Source organism: Cicer arietinum, chromosome 3 (genome assembly GCF_000331145.2).
Source record: "Cicer arietinum cultivar CDC Frontier isolate Library 1 chromosome 3, Cicar.CDCFrontier_v2.0, whole genome shotgun sequence".
In the NCBI taxonomy this organism is placed as follows: Eukaryota; Viridiplantae; Streptophyta; class Magnoliopsida; order Fabales; family Fabaceae; genus Cicer; species Cicer arietinum.
Window position 1 is genome coordinate 59,484,746 of NC_021162.2, and position 24,850 is coordinate 59,509,595.

The 24,850-nt window shown below is 30.0% G+C and overlaps 4 protein-coding genes across 7 annotated transcripts; 3 read left to right on the forward strand and 1 right to left on the reverse strand.

Moving 5' to 3' along the window:
* Window positions 1-288: 288 nt before the first annotated feature.
* LOC101502423 (serine/threonine-protein kinase STN8, chloroplastic-like) lies at window positions 289-5,926 on the forward strand. 4 transcript variants are annotated; one of them, XR_003471915.2, is made up of 6 exons: window positions 289-936; window positions 1,290-1,463; window positions 1,874-2,278; window positions 3,366-3,734; window positions 4,893-4,982; window positions 5,427-5,926. XR_003471915.2 is itself a non-coding variant. In XM_027332662.2 (5 exons), exons 1-4 carry the CDS (start codon window positions 391-393, stop codon window positions 3,714-3,716), a joined length of 1,476 nt encoding a protein of 491 aa, XP_027188463.1. In that variant the 5' UTR covers window positions 289-390; the 3' UTR covers window positions 3,717-3,734; window positions 5,427-5,926. The 4 variants fall into 4 exon arrangements, 2 of the variants coding, with proteins under 2 accessions (XP_027188463.1, XP_027188464.1); XR_003471918.2 differs by having other exon boundaries at window positions 5,654-5,926; XM_027332662.2 differs by lacking the exon at window positions 4,893-4,982.
* LOC101502100 (mannan endo-1,4-beta-mannosidase 6) lies at window positions 5,190-8,740 on the reverse strand. Its single transcript, XM_004492516.4, has 6 exons — window positions 8,549-8,740; window positions 7,532-7,808; window positions 7,033-7,227; window positions 6,663-6,785; window positions 6,350-6,561; window positions 5,190-5,788 (listed from the first exon to the last, which is right to left on the reverse strand). The coding sequence occupies exons 1-6, from the start codon at window positions 8,698-8,700 to the stop codon at window positions 5,356-5,358; spliced, it is 1,392 nt and encodes a 463-aa protein (XP_004492573.1). The 5' UTR covers window positions 8,701-8,740; the 3' UTR covers window positions 5,190-5,355.
* A 1,632-nt stretch (window positions 8,741-10,372) lies between these two features.
* On the forward strand, window positions 10,373-14,269 carry LOC101503593 (alpha-galactosidase 1). Its single transcript, XM_004492521.4, has 15 exons — window positions 10,373-10,656; window positions 10,804-10,862; window positions 11,041-11,097; window positions 11,229-11,263; window positions 11,375-11,478; window positions 11,556-11,631; window positions 11,733-11,791; window positions 12,030-12,095; window positions 12,175-12,258; window positions 12,378-12,442; window positions 12,710-12,792; window positions 12,871-12,961; window positions 13,046-13,095; window positions 13,393-13,536; window positions 14,032-14,269. The coding sequence occupies exons 1-15, from the start codon at window positions 10,496-10,498 to the stop codon at window positions 14,122-14,124; spliced, it is 1,227 nt and encodes a 408-aa protein (XP_004492578.1). The 5' UTR covers window positions 10,373-10,495; the 3' UTR covers window positions 14,125-14,269.
* Window positions 14,270-19,456: 5,187 nt separating this feature from the next.
* LOC101503915 (receptor-like protein kinase FERONIA) lies at window positions 19,457-23,003 on the forward strand. Its single transcript, XM_004492522.4, has one exon. The coding sequence runs from the start codon at window positions 19,925-19,927 to the stop codon at window positions 22,613-22,615; it is 2,691 nt and encodes an 896-aa protein (XP_004492579.1). The 5' UTR covers window positions 19,457-19,924; the 3' UTR covers window positions 22,616-23,003.
* The last annotated feature ends 1,847 nt before the right edge of the window (window positions 23,004-24,850 follow it).

Sequence of the window (24,850 nt, forward strand, 5' to 3'; positions counted from 1 at the left end):
CATGTTTCTACTTTTAAGAAGCTACGTCAATCGTCTTCGGCAGTTCAAGTAATTTTTATGTGTTGGTTTACCGGAAATTACTTTTACTATATAATCTGAAAAAAAATTATGCAACATAAATATGCTGCATTTTTTAATAAATATTTAAGGAGTGTCCTAAATAATTGTTTTTTTTTATTTTTTATTTTTGTCATAGATTGTTTGAAGTTTTTGGATGAGGTTTCAAGTGATTTTGAACCAATAAAATATGTAGAAAAACAGGGGGGATAAAGTAATGAGAGCAACCTATGCTGACATTATTTTATTTATTTTTTTCAAGTTTTTAAGTACATGAAAAACTAGCTGAGAGACACAACACAACACTGTCTTTTTTGTCTTAAAATAACAACCATGTCTTCTCTACTCTCTACAACTACAACTACACTTCAACATACTCATAATAAAATCTTCTTCTCTCCTCTAAAACTCACCACCTCATTTAACAGTTCTTTCTCAGCAAACCATTTCAACACTCATTCTATTATAAGGTGCAATGCACTTTCTGATATCATCCCCAAAGACTTATTTAAGAACACTTATTATTTGGATCAGTTTCAGAGTGTGAGTGAGGACTTAACAGACATGCAAAGGTTTGGGATTTTGGTATTTGTTGGGTTGACATGGTTTTACTTAACTGCAAGACCAGGTGTTCTTTTTGGTGCCATTGATGCATTCCTTTTGGCTCCAATGCAATTTGTTTTGGATAGTTTATCTGGAAGGAGAAACATGAAAAGAAGTGATTTCTTGATTGGTAGTAAGATAGGAGAAGGGTCATTTGGTGTTGTTTATTCTGGTGTTTTGGTTCCAAAGAATGTGGATGTAAAAGAGATGATGATGCAGAAGAGTGGAAGAGGCAATTTGGATGCTAATTCTAAGGATAAAGTCATTCTTAAAAAGGTATTTTTGAGATGAGATGTTCATTTATTATATATTTGCTTCCTAACCCAATTGTTTGATTGTTGGAATAATCGTGACTTTCACTTTATTTGAACTAAATTGGTACTATTTTCTGAGCTTGTTTCTCTACTTGAATCTGATGCAACTGTTTTTACTTGGACTACAAACATATTTAATCAATTTTAAATTAAACTTCCCATCTTGTTTATTTTGTTCTTGGTAATTTACAAACTTATGTGGTGACATATGGCATGCCATTTTTCAACTTAGTTACATAAGATGTATGTATTTTATTCTTTTTTTATAGTTTTAATTTGAAAGCAAAAACAGTAGCTTATTGATGGAACATGCAGGTAAAGGTTGGAGTTGAAGGAGCTAAAGAATTTGGTGATTATGAAGAGTGGTTTAATTACAGACTCTCCAGAGCAGCTCCTGAAACATGTGCTAAGTTCCTTGGAAGTTTTGTAGCTGATAAAAGCAATTCCCAATTCATAAAAGGTGGAAAATGGCTTGTTTGGAAGTTTGAGGTGCTCTACCTAATATTCCTATTAGATAAAACTGTATCCATTAATTATCTATGCATCATGCATACATTACTTAACTCTCATGAGTTCTAAACTATTTTTCAGTGTTGGTGTTAAATAATTATGAATATATGCAAAGTAACTTTATTCTTGGCGTCTAGTAGTATACTATACTCATTCACTTATTTGAGAACTAATAACTATGCAATGACATTATAAAAACGCTTTACACGAACGTTCAATCATATTTTACCATGTTTCGTAGTCTGAACTCTGGAACTGTAATTAAATTATTAATCTAAATGAATTGCATAAATTAATGCACGCACACATGCTACATATATGTATATTTTAGGAAATATATTACCAACTATTTATTTATACACTAAGTTGCAGGGTTGTCCATATCACAGGGAGACCGTTCTCTTGCTGATTACATGACAGATAAAAACTTCCCTTCAAACTTAGAGTCTGTCATGTTTGGAAGTGTCTTGCAAGGTGTAGACTTTTCCAAAAGAAATGCACTGATCATCAAGCAAATAATGCGCCAGATCATTACATCTCTTAAGAAAATTCATGACACTGGCATTGTTCATAGGGATGTAAAGCCTTCCAATTTGGTTGTTACAAAACAAGGGCAGATTAAACTCATTGATTTTGGTGCTGCAACAGACCTTAGAATTGGAAAGAATTATGTTTCTAACTATACGCCTTTGGATCCTGACTACTGTCCACCTGAACTATATGTGCTACCACAAGAAACACAAAGTCTTCCTCCAGAACCAATTGCAGCTTTACTTTCACCAATCATGTGGCAGGTTTTATTTCTGTTAACCTTTTTATGCAGTTAAGTTAAGGTTCTTATGTAGGGGTGTTATGCTACTGTGTGAGTTCTTCTAGTAAAAGAATATAACATTGACTTCAAAGTTCTAACAATTTTTAATATTAGAAAAAGAAGTATATAGGCCAAGATATTGACAGAATCACACACAATTTTCAAGCATGCATTAAGTACTATTTTGGCTAATGTTCCTTAATTAGAAATTCTTCAGTAAGATTTATGTTTATTTTTTCCTATGCATCAGCTAGAATTTTTAGATTGTGGTATCATTTACAAATCAGGCCCAGTTTGAATAAGCTTCTAGCTTATGAAAACTTCAATATCCAAAATAAGTTAATGTTTCTTCACTTACCGAAAAATGCTAATAATTATTTATATGTTTATAGAGAAATTAAATACAACAGGTTCTGAAAAACTGACTGTAGAAGCAAATTTCGACTTAGATGATAAGCTGTTATTTAAAAAACACAGTTTTTGTAAGATTATTTTGTTCTCTCTTTTTTCATAATCACTTCTTGATAATTTTATCAAAGTGACTCTTAATCTGTATGGAGTCATTTCCTACAAGCAAACATACTTTGTATGCAATGCATTTATGTTCTTCCATGTCTATTTGAAATATGTAAGAGTGGTGTTATTTTGACACAAAATAGGATAATTTTCGACAACAATTTGAATGGTTAAGACAGTTCAAATACATGATTAATTAAGTTTAGTGGATGGTTAGTAGATATAACAAGGTGTCATAAATCATTAATCATCCACTGAACACAATCAACCACAATTTTAAACGTCATTAATTACAATTTTCAGGTGTATATTTGAACTCAAATTGTGGTTAATGGATATCATGTATATTATTTGAACATAATTTGGATGGCTAATGAATAACCACCAGAATATCATGGTTATTGACGTGCAAAATCATGATTAATGAGTTGTGAAACCTCATTATATTCATTAATGATTCATAGAATGTAATTAACTACATATTTGAATTATGTTAACTATGCAAATCCTTGTTCAAATTTGTGCCAAAACCACATCTGTGATTTCTGTTGCAGTTAAACAGTCCTGATCTGTTTGATATGTATTCTGCTGGGGTTGTACTCCTTCAAATGGCAATACCAACATTAAGATCTCAAGCTGCTTTAAAGAATTTCAATTTGGAAATGAGAACATATGGATATGATTTGAACAAATGGAAGGACTCCACTCGCATGAAGTCGAACTCCAAAATCCTTGATAATGATTCCGGTAGAGGGTGGGACTTAGCATCAAAACTTATCTCCAAAAGAGATTCCGGAAGAAGACAGCGTTTATCTGCTGCTTCTGCTTTGAGACATCCTTATTTTCTTCTAGGTGGTGATCAGGCAGCTGTAGTTCTTTCAAAATTGAGCTTTAGCACAAAGTGACCTGCTTATATATTTTATGTAAGTATATTTATGTATCTCATTTTATGATTCTTCTTCATATGTTTTATCTCATTTTATTAGATTCACTTCTTCAACTCTAAGAAAACAGCTTTCTATTGACTTTCAGATTACTCATACTCATAGTAACTGATAAACTTTAATTTAATGTACTTTTTAGAGATATTTTTCAGGGAAATTATATGCTATTATATAAATTTATAAATTAATTTTACCTTTGTTATAAAGATTTGGCTGAGTCTAAATTGAGAAAATAGAGGCGACACATCAATAGATAAAAGGAGGAAAATTAAAAACTGCACCTAGGGGAAAAAGGGGCCGCATATAACATAAAAAAAAAAGGAAGGAGTTTTAGGGAGGAAGGGAGAGATGAAGGTCAAAGGGTCACCACAATAATTGAGAGATTTTAGGAGTGTTTGGAGCTGGTGTAAATTGTCTCAAATTTTGAAGTTTTTACAAGACATACCAAAAGACCATAGTTTTATTTTGATTACTTTTTATCGTTGAATTAAATTTTTCTATTGCTACAATCACATGTTAGGATTGTTCACCCTTTACATGTTCTTAATCAATTAGTTGTTAGCAATGGTACTGCAATTAATTGGTGTATCTATAGGATAATTGAGACTATAAATTATTGCATGATCAAATTTAATTTTAGTCTTTTAGTCATTCAACCTTTTTATACTCTACGTTGTTCTTTGATTTAAACTTTTTGCATGACCAAACAAGGGGTTGATTTAGGAAAAATAATATTAATCACGACCAATTAAACATGTTAATAGTCTTAGTAAAGGGATTGATTATTGAATCAAAAGAAAGTAATCTCCGTTGATTTACAACTGTGTTTTATTATTTTTCTTAATTATTTTCTATTTGATTATTTTGTTACCATAATAACTCAACTATTATTGTTATTCTAATTAAATAATAAATAATCTTAATTAGTTTGATATTTGTTAAATAATTTTTGTGGATACGATAATCTTTTATACTACTTCTGCGATAAAATATACTTGTTTTGGGTGTATTTTTTAACGCAGCAATAAGCAAGATGATATACTTAATTGTTATTGCTTTTTAGATTTTTAATTACCATATCACTGTCAATTTGAGCTCTTTGTGGAAATATCATTACAAAACATCTATGTTCTTTAGGGAGAGCTCATGTGATATGGACACAAAAGCTTCCAATCTGAAAGCCAACGGACGTGACTAACTACACTTTTCAGCTGTTCAAATCTACATGTAATTTAACTCTTGAAAAGTATGGTTAATCACATTTAAATTTGTGGTTAATGAAGTTATGTTGGTAGTTCATAAGTTTCAACACTATGGTATACCCATTAACCATCTGCTCTAATGAACAATCTATTTGAACTGCATTAACGATTTTTTTTCCGCAAAAATTGTCTAAATTTGGTTGTACAAAAATCATTTCTCATAAGCTTAATGTAAACAGTGAAGAATGTTGTAGCATGCTTCTATATTAAGATAGTTCATACAAACTAAACACATAATTGAAGTTAGTTAATACAAACATAATGATATGGAAAATCATATAATTATACATGCATGGTTTTATATGGCCATAAATTTATAATTGGAAACTTTACATGTATTAGAGTTCATCATGATAGAGTATCTTATCCAACATTTTCTTCTTCTTACAACTCCATTGGCATTTGGAAGAACACAAGGAGTTGAATAAACCAAGCCTATAGGATTGAAGGGAAACAATACTTGAGGTGGAAGGTGATTTTGAGAGAACAATTGCATAACCATCATCCATATTATCTGTTCCTTCAGGAAAGACCTGCCACAAAAGGCTTCCAGCTCCACTCCCTCCTTTCTTTGTGGAGTTTAGGATGGAACTATACACAGTGTTTATTAATGTGTCTCTATATGTTGAATTGTAGCCAGGATCTTTTGAAGATATACCAAACTCGGAAAAAATAACTGGCATTCCAAGATACTTTTCTGCATCCTCTATGTGAGCTTCCATCCAAGATTTTACAAATGGGAGATGAGTATCAGCAATTTGTGTTGAAATCCTTCAAACAGATCATTGATTGAGTTAGAAACTGTTGTAATGTTCATGTCAAAAGGTGAGCATTTTTGGAATTAGATGAACCAAATATGTTCATAACTAGACAGAAAGTGTTGGCTTAAATAACTCTTTTGTCCTCTTATTTGATTTTAGTCCCTCTAAAATATTTTTTTCAGTTATTTTTTCTTCTGCAAAGTGGCATGAGTTTTTCTATAAATAAATATACTCAATTAGAACAAAAAGAATATAAGTTTATTAACTTTATAATCCAAAATTTTGTCTAAATTATTTTTTATTTTCTCTGTTGAACGAGAGTAATTGAAGAAATTTTATTTTATAATATATCATTGAAAGGAGCGTACAATTCACTTCATGGGTTTCAAAGTATCTTGAAGAAGATTTGTAGTTATCCCTAAAGCTTAGTGTGATCAAACATGCTTTGAAATTATTTGTGCAACTATCATCATCTTCTTCTTATTGTTCAGTTTATTGTCGCATTCCCCCGCACAAGATATAACATGATTCAGTTTTATGATAGTAGTTAATAAAAACTTGACATACTTACCAAGAGTCAGCATACATGTGAACAGAAGCAAAGTCCACACCAAGAACCTGATGATTCCTGATAAAATCAGTTCCAACCTGTTGAGCATATGTATTTGGATTGAACTGAAGTCTCTGAGGTGTTGAGGGTCCATAAAATCCTTCTAGTCCAACCTCTACTAGGTGTTTTGGATCAATTTTCTTCACATGGAATGCCATTTCTTGTATCCAGTCCTAAATTAATATATATTCAAGTGAAAAGTAGTTGAGTTACATGATATCATGGAAATAACTAGATGATATCACAAGTTGCTAGAAGGTTACAAGGGGCAAACCTGTAACTTATCACCTGTGGAATCTGAGGTGCATCTAGGCTCATTCATCAATTCCCAGGCAAAAATGGTAGGATCTTCCTTGTAAGTGATATTTGTCAATGTATTAACTCTATTGAGCACAGTCTACACAGTGAAATTCAGCTTAGTACTGAGGAATAAAACATACTAAAATGTATATACGACGAAACACAATAGAAAAAGCAGATAAACGGGCACGTTAGTACTTGTATTTCTGCCAGTAATATTAATGAAAAACAGCAGCCATGAGCAGGAAACAATTTTTAAGCAGTTAAGTCATTGCAGCATATACCAAACAAAGCTTTAAAATAAGCAATGTTGATTTTGAGATGTTTCATTTAAAGAATCTTGCCTTAACATGGGACTTGTAGTAGCTTCTAAGGGTTGGATGTGAGAAGAAGTCATCATCAATGGTCAAGTTAAGGCCAGCATCTTTGCCCCATTTCACATATTGTGCTTTGCCACCATATGCTTCCCAATTGTTAGCCAATGATAATATCAGCCTTATTTTGTATTTCTTTGCTTCACTTACCACAAAGTCCAAGGCCTGCCACCCAAATAGTAAAATTTACATGACAAGTGCTAATTAGCTGCACTAATAACTAACCTATCTATTATATCTATTGTTTATAAAGCACACATATGACACAGAAACTGATAATAATTTGGGAAAATAAATTAGTTGAATATAATCAATATGTCGGTGTCGTATCGGTGTTGGACACTGACATGTATCAGACACCAGAACACACATTCGATCAGATATGTCGGTGCTTCAGAGACTATTGTAAACTCTATACTAATTTAGTGTAGTAGTGCATAGATAAAATGATAATTAATTTAAGGAGCACCTTGAAGACATCTTCATCATAAACTGAAGGGGATTTCTGTAGGGCCTTCCATTGGCCATCATTGAATGCCCAAGTCCTACAAACTGTCATACCAACTGAGGAAGCTTGTTTGAACACCTCAGTGACTTTGCCTCTGGTGGACTCATCAGCAGCAAACACCATCAACCAGTATGTGTTGAATCCATTTACATAGAAAGGTTGATCGTTCACCACAAATTGGTTTCCTTTCTTTTGCACCATTTGCCATTCATCATCTTCTAAGTCCCACATGTCACTCCTTAACACCATTAGAAAAACCAAATATTTAAATGTCAAGGTTAAAGTAACATGCATATGATTGGCCACAGAGACAAACAGAGCTAAGAGACGTCGAAAGAGTTTTAAGTAACAAGTCAAGAGTATAAAATCTAGAAATTAACATAACCATTAACTTACTAATATATGTCTACAAAAAATAGTTATGATATTATGACACAAAACGAGACAAAAAAATTGACAATAAAATAGATGACTAGCGCAGTTCAAATTAATACGTAGTTAATTACGTTATGTGGATGATTAATGGATATAACAAGTTTCAAAACTCATTAAGCATCTATAGAAGGTGATCAACTACAAATTTGAACATAATTAACCTTGATTATCAAGTATTCAGTTATATGTAGATTTCAGCACCTTGAAATCATGGTTAATCATATTCGAATTTGCAAATAATCACATCCAATTGATGGTTAATGAGTTTCGACATATGTCATATCTTATAATCATTTATTAAACGTAATTAACTAGATATCTAAAACGTGTTAACCAACTATTTTGTTGTTGATTTATGTGTGAACATCATCTGTCTAACAAAAGCAGAGATAGAGTTATATAAAAATTGTATAAAAATAATAATAGCATAAGATTGAACTCCAGTTTTTTTTTTAATAAAAACTCCATACTTAATAAACAAAACTTTAGAGAAACCTCGTACAAATATAAAATATAAGAGCTAGAGGGTGCATGATCATATACCCATGATCTGTGATAGATTTTTCTACATTATTGTGGCCTTCCTCTAATGCCTCTTCATCCATCATACTGCTACTAAAAGCATTGGAATATAGTTGTTTATTAAGAACCAAAAGAAGGAATAAATAAATAATGCATATTCCAAATTTCTCCATTGAGATTTGTTACCTAGCTACAATGTCCACGTTCTATTGGACCATGTTATATATATGTGAAGATCTTAAGTTATCTTCATTAGAAATCGACCAAATTGAGAAGATTAACGGGCAAGTATCAATTACATAGTATATCTAACTTTAAAGTGAAGAAAATTCTATGTTCCATTGTTGAAAAATGGTTTATACAAGTGAAAAGGATAGGAGTAAAGTTGGAAAAACTTCATCACTAATTCTTAAAGCACTTTCAAGTGGGTTCCACAATTTAAACTTATATGAAACTACTTGTTATTCCTATTATGGAAATCATATAGATGTGAATATTATTAAATAATGATTCAGTGATAAAATGTAATAATCTGAAGAGAATATATTTTCAATGTAAAATAGTTTTACACTAACATCCCATGAATATTTTATATTTTGAAATTGTTCTATATATGAAACGAAAAATAGTGATTTCTTATTAGACGATGGTTAGTGCATGCACATTACACTCAAATCTGAATGAGTATCTTAATCTTCCCTCAACTCTAGGTATGATATCTCTATCACATATATTCATGAAAAACGAGTGGTAAGAATTTTCCCAGAGAAAAAGAAAAAAGACCATGCTTGTGTGTGTGATGTCTTTGCTTTCAGAGAAGTAAAAAGTAAAAGAGAAATTGAAGAAACATGTGGGAGGGATTTCCAAAACTAAATGGAATCCTAAGAACACCAAGATTAAAGACAAAAACTTTGAATGAAAGTCAAATCTGATGAAGGTTAAATTATTATTTGAAAAGAGAAAAAAAGATACCTGTGAATTTTTGTTTAGTTTATTCTTTTATTTTTTACATTTAGTTTTGAAAACTTATGTGATTATTGTATAAAATCTTGGACTTGTGTCACAAACATATTAAAATTTATCTAAAAAAAAGATAATTCTTATGATTTTGATGTTGCAATTTTATTTAAAGAATTAGAAACTAATAAAAAAGTTTTAACATTTATTAATGATAATAAAAATAGAATTAACTTCAAAAACTAGTGTTGTTTTAGACTTTCATGATAAAAATTTAGTGTTTCTTTAATAGATACTTATAATAAGAGAGAAGGAGTACTAAATTTGTAAATACTGTATAATTTTTAATACAAAATAAATATTGATTCTTTCATAAGTATTCTCTGTCTTAAAAGTTATTTAAAAATGAATTTCATTCACAAATTTTAATGTAATTTTTTTTTATATTATCCTTTAATAATTACTATAAACATATTCTTCAAAATATTATTATACTTTACTTTAATAATAATAGGAAAACCATCAACAATTAAGAAGAGTATAAAAACTTTATATTTGGGTATTCATATGGAACTTAGAAAACATTAGCCAGAAGGTTAGTAATTGATTACTGCAAATCTGCACGTGAAAGGAAACATGACATACACTAACCTGTCACTACTATCTACTATACAACATACACCTAGCTTCTTAATTTTGTTCTTATCCAATTTTAATATTAAGGCCATACATCAAAACGAAAATAACAAATAATAAATGGTACCATTTGAATTTTTTTATTTGGACTTTTCTTGGAGAATCATGCAACTTAATTGTCATAAAACTAATAATATAATAACTCCATCAATATTCATACATTGACATCACAGTTAAAAAACAGTGACTTTGTTTGGACTTAAGTAACATACTAGTCTTTTCTATTTTTTTGGTTATAGAAAGATAAGGGACACTCTCTCTCTCACTGCAACTGAGAAAGTGAAGTGAATAGTGGCTGCTAAAGGGAACAACAGAATGGAGAGAAAGATTGGATGTGAGATGGTGGTGATTTTGGTGACCCTTTTGCATATTTGGTTGCTTTGTGTCACTGCATCATCATTAGAGAACAACAACTATGAGGAAAATCTCAGAAGAAACCTTCTTGCTAATGGCCTTTCTAAAACTCCTCCTATGGGGTATGAGTGCTTTTTAGCAGTAATAATGTCTTAGCAAGGAAAATCCTGAGAATTTTTTTTTTTTTTTTTTTACCTTCATATCTAATGCATCTAATGATTTATGATACTAATGTTTATATTTTTTATAACATTTATTTTTCTATACAGGTGGAACAGTTGGAATCATTTCAACTGTCAAATTAATGAAAAAATCATCCGAGAAACTGGTATTTGGTCATTTACTATAGTTAGTTTATGTGATTTATGTATATATGATAATTAATTTATGAATTTATATAAAACTATCTATACATATGAGAAACTAGCTAGCATTTGATTTTTGTTACACATGTTTACTCAATTAATAATTCAAGCTGATTGTAAATTTTCTGTATGAATTTACAGCTGATGCTCTTGTTTCAACTGGTCTAGCTAAACTTGGATACACCTATGTCAACATAGGTACATGAAAACACTTAATCTTAAAGTCTATTATCATTATTATTAACTTTTTTTAATTTCAATTTTTTACTTTGCAAAAATCATAAGCACATGCAATTAACCTTCATCTACAATTTTTTTGGTTGTTGCAGATGATTGTTGGGCTGAAATTAATCGCGACGATAAGGTATAAATGATATGATTTTTGCGTGATTCGTTCTGCTTTCTTATTTGATTTCTGCATGTTCTTGTTTTCAAATAAATTAAATTTTTTCTTCCAAACATTGTTTTTTTTTAGGGTAATCTGGTGGCAAAGAAATCAACATTTCCTTCTGGAATCAAAGCTCTAGCAGATTATGTTCACAGCAAGGGTCTTAAGCTTGGAATTTATTCAGATGCAGGGTACATAAACACAAATTATCCCCATGCATTTTTTTTCTCATTACTTTCTAACCAATCTTTATGTTGGTCTTTCATAGGTATTTTACTTGTAGCAAAAAGATGCCTGGTTCACTAGGTCATGAGTTCCAAGATGCCAAAACTTTTGCATCATGGGTACTAATTAAAATTGTGCTTATTTTTTTGTTAATATTTTTCTTAGCATATACTTATCAATAGCTATAATATAACCAATTATTTTTATTTTGCTTGAATAGGGCATTGATTACTTGAAGTATGATAATTGTTACAATGATGAATCAAAGCCTACTGTAAGGTAGTACAAAATATATTTGCAATTTTGTATATCATACTACTAGTGTTGTAGTTTCCTTGATAGAATTGTATCTTATAATATTTTATACATAGTTTTGAAAACCATCGCTTTTTTTTTTTTATAGACAAATGTTAGTATATTAGTTGTTATGTTGATTATTTCTCCTTCACTAGAATTTGAAGCTCGGCCTTTTAACTCCTTCAACACTTAGCTCAAACTATGGCCTTGTTATATACAGGTATCCTGTTATGACGCAGGCTTTAATGAAGACAGGTCGACCAATCTTCTTTTCGCTATGTGAATGGTAATTATTCTATTTTAGCATCTTATTGTTCTTCTAATTTTAAATACTCCCTTCTAAAAAAACTTTGTTTGTTTGTTAGGGGAGATATGCACCCAGCTATGTGGGGTGCTAAAGTTGGAAATAGTTGGAGAACTACTAATGACATAAATGATTCATGGGAAAGGTAAAAACCATGCACTCAATTTTTTTTAACTAGTAGTTTTGAAAAGTGAAAAAGGATGGTGTTTAATAATGTTGAACATCCTTAGCATACTAGCTAGTAAAATAACTTGTTTTTTGCAGTATGATTTCAAGGGCTGACATGAATGAAGTTTATGCTGAGTTTGCAAGACCTGGTGGCTGGAATGGTTAGTATTTTATTAGCATAGTAACATTTTGTGAAAGATATTGGCTCATTTGAACTTATCTATCAGCATAAGCACTTGTGAGACTCTTTGGAAGAGATTATGGAAAATAGCTTAATACATGTTTCTGTAAGCTATTTTCAGTTATTTCCATAAGCTCTCCAAGATAATTTATGAAAACAATTTTGTTATAGAAATAGCTTATACACAATCGCTTAATTAAGTTGTTTATGAGTCAAGATATACATTATAAACATTTTAACTTAATAGATCCTGACATGCTTGAGGTTGGAAATGGAGGAATGACAAAAGATGAATACATTGTTCACTTCAGTTTGTGGGCCATTTCAAAGGTTCTATCTTGATTTATGTGAAATATCATGTATTATTTTGTTCTTCTTTTTTCACTTATGAAGGTTTAATTATTGCAGGCTCCCCTTCTTCTAGGCTGTGATGTTAGAAATGTGACTAAAGAGACTATGGATATAGTCTCTAATAAGGAAGTTATTGCAGTTAACCAAGGTGATGCATAATTTGCCATTTTGTGGTTTCCTAATCATTGTAGATGCTACTCATATTAACTTTTATCTCTTATTATCGCAATAGATTCACTTGGTGTACAAGCTAAAAAGGTTAGAATGGAAGGTGATCTTGAGGTAATTTTCGATATGAATACAACATATAATTTTGTTTTGAACACTGCTTGTAGTGAATTGGATTCTCTTCATTCACACAACCATGGATCTCGGTCGTTCAATCTTAATCAAACTACTTATATTTTGAGTTGCATTTCAAAGACAATTTGGTGAAGTCAAAATATAATACATACAATCTTAATCTAACAGCCGAGATCTCTTTATTGCATAATTGTGTGCTTTTTGATTGATTGTGCCTAATTAATTTGCACTAAGTTTATTCAAGAATTGTTCTTATTGGAATGTTTTTGTGGATAGATATGGGCAGGTCCTCTGTCAGGATACAGAGTAGTTGTTGTGTTGCTTAACAGAGGCCCTCAGCAGCATCTGGCTATAACAGCCAATTGGGATGACATTGGCATTCCTCCAAAAAGTGTTGTTCAAGCAAGAGACCTTTGGGAGGTATTGTTTTAATTAATTTTAGTGTAGTATACATTCAATTTATGTTGTTTTCTTATACTATTGGAAAAAATGGACGTAGAGAAATTAAAGGAACATAATCAAACACAAAAAAGTAACGTGGAAATTCTAAAACTGGAGAAAAAACCACGATTGTTGTCTAATGACAACTAGAGAATAGCACTATATGAATTTTTTTTCTAAGCGTAGACTTCACTCAAAACCTTCAGTACATTGACACTCTTCAAAGCAATACCTGAATTATATCTCTCAGCACTCTAACACAAGAATATAAGAGAAAAGAAGAGAGTCAGACATATGCTTAAAGTGTTTACTTTACACAATGAGAGGCTTTTGCAAGATAATTCAATCTCAACACAGCTATGTTGCATGCTTTTGTACTTTTTATATATGTTTCATTATACTTTGTTGGACAGTGAGATTATTAATACTAGTATTAATAAGGTGTTTTTGTCTTAATTGTTATGATGCATGCAGCACAAGACATTGGAGAGATATTTTGTGGATAAGTTGAGTGCAACAGTTGATTCACATACTTGTAAAATGTATGTGCTGAAACCAGTAGCATGATGAGTTCTAGAAGACTAGAACACTGTCGGATTGTAGGTTTTGGAGGCACTGTTGTTAACTGAAATAAGCTTGTTTATTTCTGAATTAAATAAAATTCCCAACTTGTATATGATTAGCTTCATTTCTATTTAATAAACATTGTTCATCTGCTTCTGTTGAGAACTTAATTACAGATTACTGTGAGAAAATTAACATTACAACTTACATATTATACATGACAATTGCGGTGAATCAGGGTTTGAAAATCGTTTAAAATTCCAACGATGACCGATGTCATTACTTTAAGTAGAACTTCAGAATATGCGGCGTTCTTACTATTGAGACATTTAATAATCGGGGTTTGATTTATCTAAAGCAAGATAAATGAATATGAGATTAAGTTATAAGGCACTAATCTTCATTTCCTCTGTTAATTTGTTGTATTAACCCTAATTGTTGGATTCAAATGTAAATGGTTAAGTCTCACATCGACTATCAATGAGCTAAATGTTGGATATATAAAATAGGTGATACATATATTCATTATTTTAAGGTTTTGGCTGGATATGTGGTGTCAAAGTCTCTTGCGGTCTTTAAGCATTTGGTCCGTTGCTGCCTTTTTATCCTCGAACTCCCCAACATCTAGTATTATAACTTTTGGTTCGGTCACAGAAAAATGCCATTTGGAAAGGTTTGGCTAGAAAAGAGTTGGTACTTAAGTAGTCTTAAGTTCAATTGTCAAGTTTGATATAAATAAATTTGATAGAAGAATTAATTTTGTCTTCTGTAAAATTTAAGATAGTGATGTGTTGAATAGTACATAAGCATTAGTTGACAATGGTATAATGTGTGTTGCGAGATTATGTCAATTGTTAGATAATTTTTTAAGAAAGTCAACACGTAGTTGCACCATATATTTTTAGTTTGGCTTTCAGCACATAGAATAAAAATTGTGGATTTATTTTCAAATGAAATTTTTTGGAGTGGTTTAACTTCGGGTGAGATTTCTTTGAGTGGTTTAACTTCGAGTGAAAATTCTTGGAGTATTTTAGTTTTAAGTAGAAATTCTTGAAATGATTTAGATTCAAGTGAAATTTTTTAAAATGATTTAGTTTCAAGTGAAATATATTATTTATGTTGAAAATAATTATTTAGAACTAAACTATAGAATCTAAAGATAAATAATTCTGAATTAAAGTAGAGATCGTTAGAGTTGAATGAAATTATATATGTTGAAATAATTTTACATTTTTTAATTTTGTAGAAGAGAGGTCAATGTTGCAATATGATTTTAATTATTCGTTGCAAGATACATCGATCAAAAATAATTTAAGTTTGTACATAAATATTTTCTTTTGTTAGAGTTAAAAAAAATTAATAATAATAATAATAATAATAATAATAATAATAATAATAATAATAATAATAATAATAATAATAATAATAATAAAAAGCAAAACATGAGATTGATAGAATATAATTGTGAATCATTAAAAAAATAAAAGAGTATAATTGTGAAATTGTTGACAATTTTAATCTATAATAACATACTTTAATAATTTGTAAAACTTAGCTCAACTATCAAAATGTCAAAATTGTATTTAAGTGTTTTTCTTATTTTATATAAGAAAAATAAAAATAAAACAATGTGCTTTAATATGTTGACACCAAAATTGGTATTTTGATCCCAATATTATGTATGTCCGCTTCAGCTTGAATTTGAAGCACAGGTGTGGCGAATAAGTGACAATGTCAAATATTCCAACCTCTTCCATGAAACTACAATGTTGTACATTAAATGTTATGAAACATGACATTGAAAGAAAAGTTTAAAACTCTTTTGTTTTAATGACAATAAAACATTACAAATAAAGAAAAAATAACTGAAATGATTACATTAAGTCTTAATACACATTAACTAATCAGTAACTAACTTAATTTTTAATTTATAATTTTTATATATTTCTAATATCATACAACCTTGCTGTTGAATAAACTCTATCTACTGCTTCATCAATAGGTGCACTTGTGTACACCACTAATTTAATCCATAACAAAAAATTGGACAGTGTGTGTTGGACATATTTTTTTATTTTATGTTAAGAAATTTTCAAAAAGTAAATCTAATTTTAAGTTTGAGTTTTAATTTGAACTGAGTCTTTAATTTAAGTTTTTAATTTCAATTCTGTTAAATATTTAATTTTTTATTTTATTTAAATTAAATCATTTTTTATTCAATTTTGTTATAAATTTATTAAATATTAAAAATATTGACACATAAATAATAAATATGAAATATGAAATAATTAAATTTAATTTAATTATTTAAAAATTTATATTCTTATCGTCTCATTTTAAATATTTGATTTGAATTGTACATGATTTTTAAGAAAATAATTAAATATGTTGAATTTAATTATAAAAAAAAGTTCTATTTACTAAAATACTCATATTAACTATAGTAAATGGAGTTATTAGATGAGTTAAGATATGATAAATAAAGATATATATTTTAGAAAAAAATGATAAATATTGTAAAATGATAAATAATTTTATATAAAAAAAAAGTTGCAAATAAGATATTTATTTTGAGAGGGATGGATGGAGTAATTTATTTAAACCAAAATATTTCATATGGTACTTTAATGTAATTTCAAGTAACAATTCAATCATTTATTTATTTTTTTTAATTTGATCACTTATTTAATTTTAAGTAACTAGTTGATTTTTTATATCTTAAAATATCAATAATATTATCATTTTTTTACAAAAATTCATCATCATCTTCAAACAAAATCCAAAAAATTCATTATTAATTTAAAAAAAATTATATATTTATTAAATTCATGATTCAAATCTTCAATAAATTTATATTTTATCTCCAACAACGTTATCTAAAATGGTAGTGGCAGATAATAGTAGCGATGATTAGAGGTAGGTGTTTGATAATAGTAGTTAATAATTGTTGGAATAATGTATCTCAAAGTGGTAATATGTTAATTTTAAAATTAAAATTAAAATTTTAAAATCTCATTTTTTTTTAGTTTAAAAAATTAAATTGTTATATTAATTTTAAAATAAAATAAAAAATTATTAAAAAATTGAATTTTAAGAGAAGAACTGTTTTTGAAATTGAATTTTAATGAAGTCAACTTCAATTTACCCAAAGATACTCTAATTTTGAAATTATTTTTGAAAACCAAAAGTAAAAAACTAACCATCACTTCAAATGGACCCATAAAATTTTTAAACTTACAAAACTTTGATGATCAATTTAAACGGATCCTAAAAACTCAAGAGTTGTTGTACACTTTATAATTTATTTTATTTATAAAAGTTAAATTAAAAAAACATTAAGCCGAGCAGTGCATGATGACAGCAAAGACACGTATAAGAAAACGCGTCTGTTAGTTGTTTCACACACTTAAACTACACACTACGCAGACATACATACGCGCTTATATGTTCGGCTTTTTTATTTCTTTTACAAAATGTTCTATAGTACTGCAATCACACACCAAAACTCAATATCTTAATTTTGTCGTCCTTAATGAGAATAAAAATTGTATTTAAATTTTCACTTTAACACATTAAATGTTGTTTTATTTTTAATAAATTCTAAAATATCTAAGAGAAAAATATGAGTTAGATCCTATACTTAATTATTTTATTCATTTGAAAAATATATTGTAATATGATATAATGAATTGATAATATCACTAACCATGAATGTTGATTTAGTTGATAAGTAATTGATGTTTATTTTATAATTTTTTAAATTTTAATTTCTACCGTGGATGTGAAAACATTTATGAATAATATGCAAATTGTTATAAATATTAATGACCTTTAATAAATTGCTCGTAGTTGGTGACTTTTTCAATTAAGAGTAAGAAATACGACTAAAAGTTTTGTCGAAAAACAACCACCACTAACGATTTTCTTAAAAATAAAAAAAGTAAACTAACAACGTGTGTGGTTTTTTTCATTGAGAGTGAGACATTCCCAGCACCATATATTAATAATAATTTTTTAATTATAATCACAATCATCCTTCAAATTGAACAAGTATCGCCTCCAATTACGCATATCCAAAGACAAATTTTTGTATGCCACAGCAAGTAACTACCAAAAGAAAGACAGAAACAAGAATGTAGAAGATTCATTACCTTTGTAAAAAAACTTTAAAAGATTTATTTTATTAGCATATTATATATCAGGTCGGTTAATAACACTGAAAAGAAATACTATAATATAATATTATATTATGTCTTTATAATATTTATTAAACATATCATAAAAGAGAAAATTTAGGTAAATTATTACGGGGTATTTTAAAAGAGCATCACTAACTAACTAGCAAAACTAAGGTATGTGAAGTTTTATTAAGAAAATAATTAAATAAAATAATAGATATTACAAATAGTTACGAATCCAAAAAGATATACTTCAAATAATTGTCATGAACAATTAAAATATCTTCATTTTTATAATGAATAAATTTAATTAAAATAATGATACACTTTAAGTTAAATGAATATATTTATTTTAAATGCAAACTAACTTAAAAAGTGATAATTATTTTTATAATGTGTGACAATACATGAATGAGTAAATCAATTATTAAATTTGTTAAGGGAAATTATATACTCTCTGGCTTAATCATAAGCATTTAAAAATATATATATTTAAAGAAAAATATAAGATTGTTGTCAAATTATTAGATACATAAACTTTAAAAAATGTGTCTTATTAATAATATTAATTTATTAGAACTAAAAATACTATTAATTTATTTAGAAGATGGAAATTTAAAATTAAGCATATTCAAATTCAAAAGATATTTTAAAAATATATCTTTTCAATAAATAGGTACATTATATTCATCAACTATTTTTTTTAATATTATGTGGAAAAAAATTTGTATTTATTTATAAAAAGGGACATAGGAATAGTATTTATTTCTATTTGCTTTTTAACTCTAAGGTTATTATTACTTTTACTTTTACTAACTTGAAGATACTTTTTGCTAAAAATAAAATTATAAAAATTTATATGACCATTTAAATAATGCAGTAAAAAATGATAAATTTATAAATAAAATATTTTAAGCAAAGTATAAAATAAAATAAAAATTATATCAATATATTTTTATGTTTAAATATAAAAGAATTTAGAATTATAAACAATTTACTAAAACTAAATAATTTAATTTATATAAACAATCAATATTAAAATCACAATCATTCTATATTTAACTTCAACAATGAATTACAATCCTTTAATATTTAAAATATTTAACTGTATGAAAACTAACTTTAGAATAATAAATGATAATGTGAGTTACAAGTTGGGTGCAGCATTTAAGTTTTTGTTTTTGTTAATTTTCTCACTCCATTTCCTTCTTCCAAATTCTCTCTATGTCTGGTATTTCCAACTGGCAACTCTAATCCAACCCTAAATACACGGGATCGTTCCGCTTTGACTCACCGAGTTGCTTCCTCTTTCACATCCTCTTGTTCCCATGGCATAAGGTAAAAACCCCCCTCACTTCTCTTCATTCCCACCACCTTCACCTTCATCTCATGTTAACCGTGAATCTAGCTCATCATTTTCCATCCTTTTATTTTGTTGATTTAGGAATATATTGGGTCCAAGTTCATCATAACCCCACTTTACTTTTCTGATCTTGGTGTTGTAAAAATCAGATCTTTTAATCAAATTTAAGCTGTTTGTTGGTTATACAATTCTGGGTGTGTTTAGATTCATTGTAATTACAAAGCAAAACAAGGGTTTTGTGGGTTTGGACTTGTGTGTGATAATGAGGAACATAAATAGATATTTTGTTTATGTTCCATTGTTTCTGTCTATGATGTTAGCTATAGAACTTGTTCTAGCAGCAGATTTTAAGCCTACCGATAAAATTCTGTTAAATTGTGGTGGCCCTGCTGTTAGTTCTGACCCTGATGGCCGTGAATGGACCACTGACAATGGTTCCAAGTTTGGTTCTTTAACTGGAAAATCGACCACATCACAGGCTGCAGCTCAAGACCCTGCCGTCCCTCAAGTTCCATTCATGACGGCACGGATATTTCAATCGCAGTATACCTACAGTTTTCCTGTGGCTTCTGGTTGGAAGTTTCTCCGGTTGTATTTTTATGCTGCTTCTTATTCGGGTCTAAATGTATCCGATGCCCGATTTGGTGTGACGTCGCAATCCTACAGTGTGCTCAGTAACTTCAGTGTTCTTGAGACCACTTTGGGTTTGAATTATGATTATATTGTGAAGGAATATTCCATCCATGTTGATGGAGGTACCTTGAATGTGACTTTTACTCCATCTCCCAAAGCAACTAATGCATATGCATTTGTTAATGGGATTGAGATTGTTTCGATGCCTGATATTTATAGTTCTACTGATACCATGATTGTTGGTACAAATAATATCTTCACCATTGACAACAGCACTGCTCTTGAGAATATTTATAGGTTAAATGTGGGTGGGAATGATATTTCGCCTTCTCATGATACCGGCATGTTTAGGTCATGGAGTGATGACGTGCCTTTCATCTATGGGGCCGGGTTTGGAGTTACTGAGACTGCTGATCCACAAGTGAAGATTGAGTATCCTCCTGGAACACCATCTTATATTGCTCCAACTGATGTTTACTTGACGGCCAGATCGATGGGTCCGGATGCCAATATCAACTCGAATTACAACTTAACTTGGATATTCTCAATTGATTCTGGGTTTTCCTATCTTGTGAGACTTCACTTTTGTGAGGGCACAACGACGATAACCAAGATTAATGAAAGAGTATTTAATATATTCATCTCTAATCAAACTGCTTTTGGCGGGGCTGATGTTATTGCATGGGCAGATACTTTTAATCTTCCACATTCAAACGGGGTTCCGGTGCATAAAGATTATGTTGTATTTGTTCCTAATGGGCAACCAAGGCAGGACCTATGGCTTGCATTGCATCCAGATACAGCTGCTAAACCGCAGTACTACGATGCAATCTTGAATGGAGTAGAGATATTCAAAGTCAGTGATAGTAATGGTAATCTGGCAGGGACAAACCCTCCTCCTCTTCCTTTGCAGGACTTAATTGACCCGTCAATGGCTAGGCAATCAAGTCACGGTAAATCTAACAGTCATACAGGTCTTATAGCTGGAGGTGTTGGTGCCGGAGTTGTTTTATTACTTGTGATTGGGCTATATGCTTTCAGCACATCTCGTCGCCGTAGGCGTAGAAAAGATTCTAGTACAAGTGAAGGACCATCTGGCTGGCTTCCACTTTCACTTTATGGTAATTCACACTCTGCGGCTTCTGCCAAGACCAACACAACAGGAAGTTACACATCCTCACTTCCACAAAACCTTTGTCGTCATTTCTCATTTGCTGAAATCAAGGCTGCTACAAACAACTTTGACGAGGCTTTGATTCTCGGTGTGGGAGGATTTGGCAAGGTTTACAAAGGAGAAATTGACGGCGGATCGACTAAAGTCGCAATTAAACGTGGGAATCCACTTTCTGAACAGGGTGTGCACGAATTCCAAACTGAAATTGAAATGCTCTCTAAACTTCGTCATCGCCACCTTGTTTCGCTGATTGGATACTGTGAAGAGAACACTGAAATGATCCTTGTCTATGATCACATGGCCTATGGAACACTCAGGGAGCATCTATACAAGACACAGAAACCTCCACTGCCGTGGAAGCAAAGGCTTGAGATATGCATTGGAGCTGCTCGGGGTTTGCATTATCTTCACACCGGTGCTAAACACACTATCATCCACCGTGACGTGAAGACAACAAACATTTTACTAGATGAGAAGTGGGTGGCCAAGGTTTCTGATTTTGGATTGTCGAAAACAGGTCCTACATTGGATAATACACATGTGAGTACTGTGGTAAAGGGTAGTTTTGGGTACTTGGATCCGGAATACTTCAGGAGGCAGCAACTGACCGACAAATCCGATGTGTACTCATTTGGTGTGGTTCTATTTGAGATACTCTGCGCTCGCCCGGCTTTGAACCCAACCCTAGCTAAAGAGCAAGTGAGTCTAGCTGAATGGGCAGCTCATTGCTACAAAAAAGGCATTCTTGACCAAATCAGTGATCCTTATTTGAAGGGCAAGATAGCTCCCGAATGCTTTAAGAAGTTCGCCGAGACAGCGATGAAGTGCGTGGCTGACCAAAGCATTGAAAGGCCATCCATGGGGGATGTCTTGTGGAACCTGGAATTTGCTTTGCAGCTGCAAGAAAGCGCGGAAGAGAGTGGAAATGGTTTTGGTGGAATACACGGCGAAGATGAGCCATTGTTTACAGATTTGAAAGGAAAGAAGGAGTTGGATGCGTTGCCGGGTTACGATGGTAATGTAACTGATTCCAAAAGCAGTGGCTTGTCAATGAGTATTGGAGGTAGAAGTTTGGCTAGTGAAGATTCTGATGGGTTAACTCCTAGTGCTGTTTTTTCACAGATCATGAATCCAAAAGGGCGTTAAGGTTCATCTGGTATGAATTCCTTACACGTTCAAACACTCAATCAAGTTGGGTAGTGCAATCTGCTTAAAGCAAATCTGAACTTTACTTGTTAATTTTCTTAATATTATTATTATTATTATTCCTTTTGTTTGTATTATTGTTTCTGATTCATTATGAGTATCTAAGAAGTTGTAATATGTGGACATAAAAGATTGAAGAGCAAATGTATTGTAACTGAGGTTGTTGTAATCTTAATCTTCGGAAACCATAGGGTTCCTCAATGATTGATAAGACCTGCAAGACAATGGTTGATGAGGGTGTGTCTCACTCCCTTTTTAAACATCTATTTTGTTGTTCATAAGTTATCATCTATTTTCTTATGTTAGTAAACTGACATGTTTTTATTTATCATTGTTTTTATATTTTAAATTGCCATACCATTTATTTCTTGTATTTAATTTATATACAATCAGTGGAAAGAGTTTTTACACCGTCGAGCTTTTACACTGTCGCCCAATCTCTACTGTATGATCAATAGAAATATTTAACTTTTACTAAAACTACTTCTAAATTTATCATCTCCTTGAGTGATTGTGATGTGATGACGGTGTAAAAATATTTACTCTTACAATATTCAAAATTAATCTCTTATTTCTTTTTCTTTGTTAAGAAAGAAAGTATCTTAGGAGCTATCTTGATTCTTGACCTTCAGCACTATTAATTGTATGCTTTTAAATGACATATACACATTTCTAATTTTAAACAAATAATTCACTTCCCAAATTTTGTTTTTATGAAATAAATTTAGGGGAAGAGGATGTTGTCCCAATCAAAGTAGGAAAAATATATATATAGAAAAAAATAATTTATTTTATAGAATAGAGGAAGACAAGGTACATATGTGTTATTTAACCGTATCTTAGGAGAGGTATAAGATTTTTTAAGGAAGTAAAAATTTATTTAAGCACTTCTTAAGCAATTTATTTTATTATTGATATAAATATAAGAATCATGTTAAAAAAATTATATATATATATATATATATATTTTGAAGGGTGGAATAATTAATATATAGGATATGATGATTGAGGACAAGCACTCAGGAGGACGTGTGGAAGTGTTAGAAAGGGAGAGTTTTGCTTAACTTTTGTTTATATATATAGTTGTCAACAGGTAGACATTTTGTGTTGTATGCATATAAAGAAATAAATAAATAGGTAATAAAAATGAAGAGAGGGTCCTATTTCCATTGATGAATCATTCATCATGAATGTGACACTTAGCACCAAACTTCACCGTCATATTTGTTTATTCATTCCTTCACTTGTGTCTTCTTTATCTTAACTTTTATTTAGAAAGAAGGTTAACAAATTAAATATGTAGCACTTGTCAATAAAATGATTGAATTAAATGCATAGCGAAGGTGATCTGGCGTATAAATTGCTTGATTTGAATTAGCTGGAGGTGGAGTATTTAGGTTAATGTCTCAATGAATGAAGTTAGTTGCATTACAAAACGTGAAATAAGGTGTATGCGATTCTTTATTGTTTTTATTGTAAAAAAATTAGATATTAGATTAAGAGCTATTATAAAAATAAAAATAACACCTAATAACTACTAACTTCATTGAAGATTTATGTAATATATGGTTTAGATAATTTTAAACTTGAGACTTTAGTTGAACACAGGTCACAACATATATGTGAGTAGATATCATTTACGATTGTTTGAAATAATCAACTAAGTCTCAAATATTACCCTCTTTTATTATAATAGAAGGAAAGTCTCAAACATTACTTGACATATGAAAGAGAGGAAGGGAAATCTCTACTAATTGGTGTTACATTTTTATTATTTATGAAATATCAATACCATTCATTTATAACCAAATTATAAAAACTAAGAAAATAGTAAAACACTTACTTTAGACTTCAAAAAAAAATTACTTATCAAATAAAATAAAAAATTTAACTAAATAATTTATGATATATTAATAATTAATTATGTTATAAATTTCCTTATAGTTATATGTTAGATCAATTAATAAAACTTAAAATTGTGAGTATTTTATTCACAATTCAAATTCATTAAAAATTAATTTTATTGTATGTATTCATTTTTTTTATATATATATATAAAAAAAAAACAATATCATTTTTAAAGATGTCTCAAGCTCTAAATTTATATGAACCAACCAAGTATTCCCTCGTACAACTAAGAAAATACTACTCTCTGGAACCAATGTGAAACCTTGC